General features: G+C 44.3%; 1 protein-coding gene across 1 annotated transcript; it reads left to right on the top strand.

The window, feature by feature from the left end:
- The first annotated feature begins 7,225 nt into the window (after positions 1-7,225).
- On the top strand, positions 7,226-11,334 carry LOC111950177 (procollagen C-endopeptidase enhancer 2). Its single transcript, XM_023967580.2, has 9 exons — positions 7,226-7,458; positions 8,700-8,808; positions 8,908-9,166; positions 9,335-9,459; positions 9,656-9,792; positions 9,942-10,318; positions 10,422-10,499; positions 10,769-10,939; positions 11,126-11,334. The coding sequence occupies exons 1-9, from the start codon at positions 7,355-7,357 to the stop codon at positions 11,254-11,256; spliced, it is 1,491 nt and encodes a 496-aa protein (XP_023823348.1). The 5' UTR covers positions 7,226-7,354; the 3' UTR covers positions 11,257-11,334.
- Positions 11,335-11,643: the final 309 nt, after the last annotated feature.

Below are 11,643 nucleotides of genomic sequence, written 5' to 3'. Positions count from 1 at the left end.
AAGCACCATGCTCTACCAACTGAGCCACACGGGACCACATGGTGGGCCTACCACATGGATGGGCATTCATACCCTTATCAAAAAACTACAATATGCTGCAAATACTGCATCCAAAATACCACAGTCGACTGCAGTTACTGCACTTTTAGTGTAGTTTGAAAACGACAATATTTTTTGTAAGGGAACATTTTATTGCTGGCTGAGGTGGTATACTCCCCAGTAAGCACGAACCGATGTCTTTAGGATGTCTTTTTTTTGTCCTGTCCAGATGTCTTTTTTTTTGTGTGTGTTTTTGTGTTTTACATAGATGGGCATTCAATTTCAGGGAACACTGTAGGCTACACCTCAGTAAGCAGGGACCGACGCCAACGCCTTTTGGAATTMTTTWTTTGGTRCAGTCTGGACCGGCCTTGATTTCCAMACCCACGGACATTGGTTTTTGGTACAGTCTGGACCAGCCAWACATAGACGTCTGTAAATAACGTACTTTTCAACTTTCATTCAGAACCAAAAGTAAACCTGATTTCAATGTCTGGAAAATACATATTTTCAACGCCAGGAAAACAAGTATTTTCAACTTTCATTACTGAAAATGAACCTAACTTCAACATCTGGAAAATGCTGATCTGGTCTCGCCTAGGGCAGCAAAAAGGCAAGGACCACCCCTGGTTGCCAGAAGTACACTATATGACCAAAAGTATGTGGACACCTGTTCGTCGAACATCTCATTCCAAAATCATGGGCATTAATATGGAGTTGGTCCCCTTTGNTATTGAGACGGACACTTTTTACACCTAAATGGCGCCTAATCAAATAAAACGTTAACAAACAACATATCCTAAAAACAGGAACGGTCAAAGTAAAATGGACAATACGGAACGGACAATCACAACTGTTGTCCAGGAGTTTCACCCCATTGTCACGATCAGTGGTTTCAAGTTTGTATCCGTAAGATCATAGCGAAAAAGAAAATACTTCTGCATTTCCAGCTGTGGAAACACATAGCAAATAGGCACAAGATAACTCCTAAAAAGTTGGGTAGCTGATATTCAGAGCTTAAAAAGAGAAATAGTTTAGTCGCAGGAATCAGTACTAATAAAGCCAATGTAACGGCCTGTTTTACAAATGGTGGGCCTACCACATGGATGGGCATTCATACCCTTATCAAAAAACTACAATATGCTGCAAATACTGCATCCAGAATACCACAGTCGACTGCAGTTACTGCACTTTTAGTGTAGTTTGAAAACGACAATATKTTTTGTAAGGGAACATTTTATTGCTGGCTGAGGTGGTATACTCCCCAGTAAGCACGAACCGATGTCTTTAGGATGTCTTTTTTTTGTCCTGTCCAGATGTCTTTTTTTTTGTGTGTGTTTTTGTGTTTTACATAGATGGGCATTCAATTTCAGGGAACACTGTAGGCTACACCTCAGTAAGCAGGGACCGACGCCAACGCCTTTTGGAATTMTTTWTTTGGTRCAGTCTGGACCGGCCTTGATTTCCAMACCCACGGACATTGGTTTTTGGTACAGTCTGGACCAGCCAWACATAGACGTCTGTAAATAACGTACTTTTCAACTTTCATTCAGAACCAAAAGTAAACCTGATTTCAATGTCTGGAAAATACATATTTTCAACGCCAGGAAAACAAGTATTTTCAACTTTCATTACTGAAAATGAACCTAACTTCAACATCTGGAAAATGCTGATCTGGTCTCGCCTAGGGCAGCAAAAAGGCAAGGACCACCCCTGGTTGCCAGAAGTACACTATATGACCAAAAGTATGTGGACACCTGTTCGTCGAACATCTCATTCCAAAATCATGGGCATTAATATGGAGTTGGTCCCCTTTGGAGTTGGTCCCCATTGTATGCTCTAGCGTTAAGATTTCCCTTCACTGGAACTAAGTGGCCTAGCCTGAACCATGAAAAACAACCTCAGACCATTATTCCTCCTCCACCAAACCTTACAGTTGGCACTATGCATTGGGGAAGGTAGTGTTTTCCTGCCAAACCAAGATTCATTCGTCAGACTGCCAGATGGTGAAGCGTAATTCATCACTTCAGAGAACGCGTCCAGCCGACGCTTGGCATTGAGCATGGTGATCTTAGGCTTGTCTGCGGCTGCTCGGCCATGGAAACCCATTTCATGAAGCTCCCGACGAACAGTTCTTGTGCTGAAGTTGCTTCCAGAAGCAGTTTGGAACTCGGTAGTGAGTGTTGCAACCGAGGACAGATGAGTTTWACGCGCTATGCGCTCCAGCACTTGGTGGTCCCATTCTGTGAGCTTGTGTGRCTTACCAATTCGCGGCTGAGCCGTTGCTGCTCCTWGACGTTTCAYTTCTCAATATCAGCACTTACAGTTGACYGGGGCAGCTCTTGCAGGGCAGAAATTTAACGACTTGTTGGAAAGGTGGCATCCTATGACGGTGCCACGTTGAAAGTCACTGAGCTCTTCAGTAAGGCCATTCTACTGTCAATGTTTGTCTATGGAGATTGCATGGCTGTGTGCTCGAATTTTATACACCTGTCAGCAACGGGTGTGGCTGAAATAGCCGAATCCACTAATTTGAAGGGGTGCCAACATACTTTTGTATATATAGTATATACTGTATCTCTATCCTGATGTGCTCCAGGTCTAAGTAATATTCAAAGTAGGGAATTAATTAACAAACTGACCTAGTCTAACTTGTGATGAAGAATGCCTTAAGGCTGAACTATGGCCTTAACATTACATATCTTATTTGTGACAGAGAACCTCCCTGGTCCTCCACATCTAGTAAGAGGGGACCCTCTCAGCAGGCCACAATCTAAGTCCTCAGTAGTATTGGCATGGGTCAAAACCATTCCTGGAATCTTCCCCTCTCTAAATCCACAGGTTAAGCGCAACAGGCAGCGTGACTTAGAGCAGATTAAATATCTGCTTGGGTCTTAGGTCAGATAAACCCAGTGTGGGTCTCAGCTGGTAGTAACAAACAGCCACAAAACCTTGACTCTTAAATCTAAGTCTGCATTCTCCCTTTCTGGATTTGCAAAACTCTGTTCAAAGTGTGTCTGAACATTCCACTGTCTTTTCCGTGTGCAGGAAGTGACTGAGCACTACTGGACACTGACCATGTGAGATGGGAGAGGAGGCAGAGGGACTTATCTTTCACTGGCACTCTCATTTCCACCCACGGACAGAGTCATGGCCAAATGGCTAGGGCATTGTGCAAGTCAACTGTACTTTCAACAGATGGGCTGCTGAACAGAGACTCAAATTACTATTTTGTTGTTAGCCTGGGAGCAKAGTTCTCTTAGAAAACACGACCTGCATTCTAGAATGCACTCATGCTAACCTCTCTCTTTAAAACCACATTAAGCCTTTTATTTTCATAGTTGCTTGGTTTGCTATTATCTGATATAGAGTATGGATTTCCCCATGAGACCTGAGTTGGATGGAAACAAACGCCGGATATACTGTATTACATAACCATTTTGGGGAAAAAACTTCTGAGAGTCTCAAGTTCATACCTCCCTCATTGTTGCCAAGGTAGAAGATATATGATCCAAATCCGAACACAATACTTCCCAAAAGACGTGGCCTGTTGGCAGGTCACAGGGTTTACTTGACTGTTTATATTCATACTGTTCATACTGTTCATTCTCATAATTATGGCCACACTGTCTCTACTTCAGTGTMTTTTTACTGTTTCTCTGTGCCTTGGACATTTGTCTGAATAACCTGACTCACCCATTACTCAGTAGGTTCTTTTCATGGTTTATTTATTTTTTAAAAGTCTTTATTGCAAGAGCACACATTTGTGAGGCAGTTTATATTCGGTCTGTGCATGTGCATATGTGGTGGACACTGATCTTTTTTAAGCAGGAGCTTTGGAGTGAAACCACAATGAGAGAAGAGATGTTTTATGATTCGTCCGGGAACAGCAGTTGCCGTTTGTCACCCTCCTCACATGCGTTCACACTATTATTCTTCATGGAAGGCTATTGTCACTCCATTTCATACCTCCCTCACTGTTGTTCGGTTTGAGACATCTCTTATTGAATACAATTTCTTCTCCAATTAGTTGCAGAGATATTTTGCAACTCCAGACTGTGTGCATGCATGTCCACTACCGGTCAAATGTTTTAGAACACCTACTCTTTCAAGGGTTTCTCTTTATTTGTACTATTTTCTATATTGTAGAATAATAGTGAAGACATCAAAACTATGAAATAACACATATGGAATCATGTAGTAACCAAAAAAGTGTTAAACAGATCAGAATATATTTTATATTTATAAAGTAGCCACCCTTTGCCTTGGGATTCTCTCAACCAGCTTCATGAGGTAGTCACCTGGAATGAATTTCAATTAACAGGTGTGCCTTGTTAAAAGTAAATTTGTGGAATTTCTTTCCTTCTTAATACATTTGAGCCAATCAGTTGTGTTGTGACAAGGCAGGGGGGGTGTACAGAAGATAGCCATATTGGGTAAAAGACCAAGCCCATATTATGGCAAGAACAGGTCAAGTAAGCAAAGAGAAACGACAGTCCATCATTACTTTAATCAACACGGAAAATGTCAAGATCTTTGAACATTTCTTCAAGTGCAGTTGCAAAAACTATCAAGCGCTATGATGAAATTGGCTCTCATGAGGACCGCCACAGGAATGGAAGACCCAGAGCTACCTCTGCTGCAGAGGATAAGTTCATTAGAGTTACCAGCCTCAAAAATTGCAGCCCAAATAAATGTCAACTATTCAGAGGAGACTGTGTAAATCAAGCCTTCATGGTCGAATTGCGGCAAAGAAACCACTACTAAAGGACCAATAATAAGAAGAGACTTGCTTGGGCCAAGAAACACGAGCAATGGACATTAGACCGGTGGAAATTTGTCCTTTGGTCTGATGAGTCCAAAATTTAGATTTTTTGGTTCCAACCGCCGTGTCTTCGTGAGATGCGGTGTGGGTGAATGGATGATCTCCGCATGTATATTTACCACCGTGAAGCATGGAGGAGGTGTTATGGTGTGGGGGTGCTTTGCTTGTGACACTGTCTATGATTTATTTAGAATTCAAGGCACACTTAACCAGCATGGCTACCACAGCACTCTGCAGCGATACGCCATCCCATCTGGTTTGGGCTTAGTGGAACTATCATTTGTTTTTCAACAGGACAATGACCCAATACACCTCCAGGCTGTGTAAGAGCCTGGAAGTAGAGTGATGGAGTGCTGCATCAGATGACCTGGCCTCCACAATCACCAGACCTCAACCCAATTGAGATGGTTTGGAATGAGTTGGACCGCAGAGTGAAGGAAAAGCAGCCAACAAGTGCTCAGCATATGTGGGAACTCCTTCCAGACTGTTGGAAAAGCATTCCAGGTGAAGCTGGTTTAGATAAKSSCAAGAGTGTGCAAAGCTGTCATCAAGGCAAAGGGTGGCTATTTGAAGAACCTCAAATATAAAATATTTTTGGATTTGTTTAACACTTTTTTGTTTACTACATGATTCCATATGTGTTATTTCATAGTTTTTATGTCAAMACTATTATTGTACAATTTAGAAAATACTAAAAATAAAGARAAACCCTTGAATGAGTAGGTGTCTAAAACWTYTGACCGGTAKTGTATGTGAGTGTGCAGGGGGGATATCCGTCTCAAGCAGGAAGAAATAAATATGACTCAATCTCCATCATAAATACTTGCACTGCTGAGTATCCTCGGTTTGCAGTGGCATTTAAACTATCTCATTTTCCCTCCCCATTTTCTCCATCGGCTTAGTTAATTTCTCCTGGAATCTTCCAACTATCCACCCCTCCCTCCCTCCCCTACCACAGACCCATACTACCCATTTTGCCTTGCTGTCTCTCCTGCAGGAGGAATGTGTGTCTCGTGATGGACTGTTCTGGAGTCGTGGCAGAATCAGAGGCCTACACCCCTTGGACTCCAGCCAGGTGTTACGGTCACTCATGCTCCCCCGCTCTAGCAGCAGCAGTCCTCACACACAGACGCCATCCGCCCCCCAGCAGACTCACTCTGCACGTCAGCACATTCCTGCTGTCTCAGCCTCTTATCAGAGATGTAGCTTAACACACAGCAGGCAGCAGACACTGACTGGGGAGTTCAAGGCAAGCTAATGAGCAGCCGTGCCATAGCATTCTTGATGGCGGGGTGTATCATAACATGATCATAACACAACCATAACAACATTTCAAGCAGTTCAARCGGTCCCATAGGCTCTTGCTTATATCAATCAGTCAGTAATTCATGAATCCATGTTAAAGTGAGAGACCATCTGTAATTATGACTAGRGGATGTGAATGTATAAACATATTCCACCTCCTATGTTCTTTGGTCATGGTTTTACTGCTCTGTCCGCCTGAAAGAGGCTGTTTTTATGGTCTGCATGAAACGGCACCCCCTCTAAAGGCCCCAGCCCAGCGATGCGGGCAAAAGGRTCGGCTTTACAGATCCACATCATGTGAACACTCCCCCAGGCCTCTCTGGGGTGTTGTTCCCTATCTCGTTGCATTGTGGGGGTTGATGAAGACACTCTGACTGGGAGGCTGTGTGTCTGTCTGTCGGTCTGTGGAGCTAAAGGAGCTCTAGGGGGCTGGGGGAATATGGTCAAAAATAAATACGGGGCTTCAGATACTGGGTGTACCTTTATGTTCATCTAACTTTGGAAAGTTGCTTAGCTAAAGTTGTTCTAATAGTCTATGATATTCATGAACATCAAAAGTGTCATAAATTTGATAAAGAACCATTATTCTAAATACATCAGTCAAGCTAGTGGTCAAAAGGTCRCACTGGAATTTAAAGAGAAGTGACCTTCTTTGTAATGGTCCTGGCCACCTRGTACCCCAGGCTCTACCTCCACCTGTGCAGCCAGGAACCAGGCATCATAATGATCCAGCAGACTCTGTGATCTACTGAGACCGATGCCGTAATTAACCTGGCAACAACCAAGATAAATGCTATAATTTAGCATGCTCTGTGTGCAACGGTAATAAGCTGTTTCAGTTATTTATGGCCTTGAATTAGTCTATTGCACAAACTTGTGTGCAGCCATTGTGGGAAGTTAGTCTCTTGTTCTCTCTTTTCCTTTTACCCCCTCTGTTGCATGGAGGCCAATGTTAACATTGAGACAGCATCTGGTTCTAATTAAACACTCCCCTCCCCCTCGCGACGTCTCCCCCGTCATGTCTCCTTCTAGCTCCTAACTTCTCAGCATCTCTCTCCTTCTCTCTCTCTCACTCCCTCTTTATGCCTCTCCAGTGGCTCCCTCCCCCTGTCCTCCAGCTCTCCCCTCTCTTGCTCCCATCTCTCTCTTCTGTTTTACCCTCTTACTGTGTTTGCTCTCGGCATCATGAAGTGTGAGTATTGTACCTGGGGTCTCTCTGTGCTCCTGGCTCTATGTTTAGGATGGGCACAGGGCCAGAGCCAGAGCCAACCAGAGACTAACTACACCAGGTAGGGAATATGAGTGTATTGGGCTTGTTGGTGTGTGTGCAATGTATGTTTGYAAGAGGCTTTACAGTGTGGCTTTACAGATTTCACGCAGTGTGCTCTGAACTTCCTATCGGAGCTTCCTGCATTTGTATGTTAGCTTAGGGGTATGGCAGTGTTGTTGTTGTGAATGGTCCATGGTGTTGATGTGGTTGAGCTGCCCCGGATGCCATTGCTTTGAGGTCTGTGTGTGTCTGTGTGGGGTTGGATCAGGACGGCTTGACTCTGGCTGGACATCTTAGCTTTCATCAGCTTGCCTCAGTCTGCTGGGATTCTGTAAGTCTGAGCTCCTATAATGTGACAGACTGGGCGCTTCCTCAATGTGTTTGAGGTCAAGCCTTGAGTGTTGGCTGGAGTCCTAGAAAAGTTATTTTGTCCTCCGGTTGTGATAATGGTAATGACTAAGTTTGTGGGTTTTATTTGGTTTCTTCTTGACTATGTCTCTACTAGCTGTTTTGATGCTCCACACTAGGTATGAGTTATTTTTGTGCACCTCTGTCCCCTGTAGAGACAGTCKCCAATGTGTCTGTCCCCATGACTGTCTGTGAGGCCACTGGCAAACAATTATATATTTATCAATGAAAGTATTCTGGTATTAGTCCAGGTTTGGTATTTTTCCGTTGGAAAAGGAGCTTGGATTAATTATTTGAGCAGACGTGTGCATTGGGTGAGGGGGAGACTGGGTGGTTGGGTTAGAAACTTGGACAAGCATAGGGGAGAATTTTTCTTTTTTAGGGGGAGGTCTCATTGATGAAGCTCTAGTCAAGAACACCTTAACCTCCGCTAACTTGGCCCAGTCTCCATCCTGTCTACATCCCCGCTCTCTTCCCATTCTCCTGAAACTGACACCAGTGTGCCAAGAGGAGGCATTATCGTTGGGTGCCTGAGGGATTTAGAGATTATCTGTTGATGAAGTGTGTGTGTGTATGTGTGTGTGTGTGTGTGTGTGTGTGTGTGTGTGTGTGTGTGTGTGTGTGTGTGTGTGTGTGTGTGTGTGTGTGTGTGTGTGTGTGTGTGTGTGTGTGTGTGTGTGTGTGTGTGTGTGTGTGCGTGCGTGCGTGCGTGCGTGCGTGCGTGCGTGTGCTTGTGCACATGTGCGAGTTTCCCAAACTCAAAGTGATAGTGATGTGGTAAGCCTAAGCCAACGTTTACAAAGTACAGTACATGATAATACATCACTGTTTTCCCACCCTACTCTCTCTCAGGCCTGTGTTCCACTGTGGGGGAGACATGGTTGCAGACTCAGGCTTTGTGGGCAGTGAAGGATTTCCAAACTACTACAAACCCAACAGCAAATGTACCTGGCGCATTACAGTGAGTCACTGGCCCTGCACTACATACCACTTCACCATTACTCTGAATTTAACCTACATATTGACCTAAAGCCTGTTCTGCCCTCTCTCTAAACTTCAGGTCCCAGAGGGCAATGTGGTCATGCTCTCTTTCCGCATCTTTGACCTGGAGGCTGACCCCATGTGTCGCTATGACTACCTGGATGTGTACAATGGCCACTCCAACATGGTGCAGAAGCTGGGGAGGTTCTGTGGAACGTTCAGGCCTGGTACTCTCATCTCCACCACCAACAACATAATGCTGGAGATGGTGAGCGACTCTGAGACTGGAGGGAGGGGCTTCCTGGCTTACTTCAATGGAGGAAAACCACATGTGGATGGTGAGCTTTACAGTATAACTTGGGCTCTCACTCTCTGTTCTTTCTAAGGAACAACATCTTTGTGATTTCCTATGTCCATTAGCTCACATACTGTAACGTAGGCGTATACCCACTGTCAAATCTTTTAGTCACCTGATTATTTATTGATCTRTGTATAAATCATTTCAGAGCACCAATTCTGTGGAGGAAAGATGACAAARGCCCAGGGTGAAGTTAAAACACCTAACTGGCCAGAGAAGAATTACCCAGCAGGCATCAGTTGCTCCTGGCTCATCACAGTAGAGCGGGATCAGGTTATTAGTCATCATGTTCAGCTCTCCATGCTCTTTATTCTTAATGGACTTCTGCAAATGATGCTGTCATTATGTTGCACCAACCACAGAACCAAATGTGCACCAATATGCATAAATATATTGGAGTTTCAAATTACGTTCCTAGTGTGTAACGTTGTTGTATTTGTCATTCTGTTTATTTCTGTGTGTGGGCTAGGTGATTGAGGTGAAGTTTGATAAGTTTGATGTGGAGTCAGACAGTTACTGCCGCTTTGATTATGTGGCCTTCTTCAACGGTGGAGAAAAAGATGACTCTCGACGCATTGGAAAATACTGTGGAGACGTCAGCCCCCAGTGAGTGGTACACGACTGTATGTGTGTTTGCCTGTGTTTATGATTATGCTTGTTAGTGGTYTACATCTATGATCATATATTGTATATCTGTTTGTTCTTGTCACTCTACTCTCTTCCAATCCTCCTTCTGTATTATTCTCTGCCCACAGAACCATTGTGACCAATGGGAACGTGCTCCTAGTACAATTTGTGTCTGACCTCAGCGTGACCTCTGATGGCTTCATGGCCAGTTACACCAGCGTCCCCCGCGGATCCAGAACCCCCACAGTACACAACACAGGATCAGGACCCCGTAAAGACTCAGTCCCCAGGAAGCCTGTTGTTAAACCCATCCTGCCTGAGAGAACAGTCATCACCACCACTACCACCCAACCACCCACTACAGCCAGACACCAGCCCCCCCCAACCCCACAGCCCCAGGAGCCCACTGCCAAGCCCAAACCAATCAAACCAGTCAGGACCCGCCCACCAAACAAGCCAGGCCCAGACAGGACCAGAGTTACTAGACCAGACAGCAAGAAGCCAGGTAAGAGAAGCTGAAGAACTGGTGTAGCAAGACCTGAGTTTATGTATACATATGTCTGTGTGTTTGTGTGGCTGTGTGTGTAAACAATGTTTGTATTTTCTAGTTCACTTGAACCCACTGTGTGCAAAGGCATGTAAGAGGGATGGAAATATCAAGAGCAGTTTCTGTGCCAGTGAATTTGGTGAGTTCCACTAGACAGCTAGCATCATTGGATAGCCAAATTAATCAAGCGATTTAAGGTCATAACAAGTTCACAGCATTGCTCAGGCAACAAAACACTCCATGCAGGCTCCATGTTTTTCCATGCAGCTCACCCCTGTGTTCTCTCTCTTTTCTCGATCTCTTTCTTTTCTCTCATCTTCTCATCTCTCTTTTCCTCTTCTCTCTCTCCTTCCTCTCTTTTCCTTCTCTCTTCTCTCTCCAGTCTTCTTCTTCCTCTCTCTCTTTCAGTGATCACGGGTAAGGTGACAGCGCTGACCCCTGGTCCTCAGGGCAGTGTCTATATCAGTGTGTCTCTCATCAAGGCCTACAAAGCTGGCCAGCTGACCATCACCCAGGCTGGAGAGAACATGTCTGTCAAACTGGTGTCAGCCTGCAAGAAGTGCCCTATCATCCGCAAAGGTAACCTATTTTTCTTCCCAGACAATCTGACTGGCATGTACAGCATTACTCAACACATACATGTACACACACATGCATGCACAGATGCACACACACTGCTGACTTATCAGCATAGACTGTTGTGTCATCATRGACAGTATTGCCAGATTGCCTAATAAATGCATTTTTGATCAATCTCTTTCTCAGGAATGCCTTACATCTTGATGGGCCAGGTTGATGAGGATGGGCGTGGAACAATGGCTCCTGGGGCTTTCACTGCCCCATATAAGGCCCCGCATCACAAACTGCTGACCAATATTAACAACCAACCATGCTAACCTCACACCCCAGTCCACCAATCAGGGAAATTCAGCCTCGTGCATGGATACCATGACGAGCAAGGTTACGGTGCCCCCCCCCAAAAAAAATGTATTCTTGAGGAGTCCTTAATGAAGTGAATGATCTGTTTCTTTCACTTAATGTTTGATGACACTAAGTTAATTAATTAATTGCTGAAATCTCTTTTCATGGGTCGCTCACAGGTTCAGATTAAATGACAAGCATCACATAACAACAGTTTGACCCACCTCATAATAGGGCTATATATTATATTATTTTTGTAAATGATGTCTCTCAATAAAGGATTTATAACACATGGTGTTGGTTTGATATGTTTATTACATGAACTTTATGTCCCATTCAGTATAGTTTTACTACAATACAAT

This window comes from Salvelinus sp. IW2-2015, linkage group LG23 (assembly GCF_002910315.2).
Source record: "Salvelinus sp. IW2-2015 linkage group LG23, ASM291031v2, whole genome shotgun sequence".
NCBI lineage: Eukaryota > Metazoa > Chordata > Actinopteri > Salmoniformes > Salmonidae > Salvelinus > Salvelinus sp. IW2-2015.
Note: the sequence above shows the minus strand (reverse complement) of the source record. Positions and strands in the feature narration are given on the sequence as shown.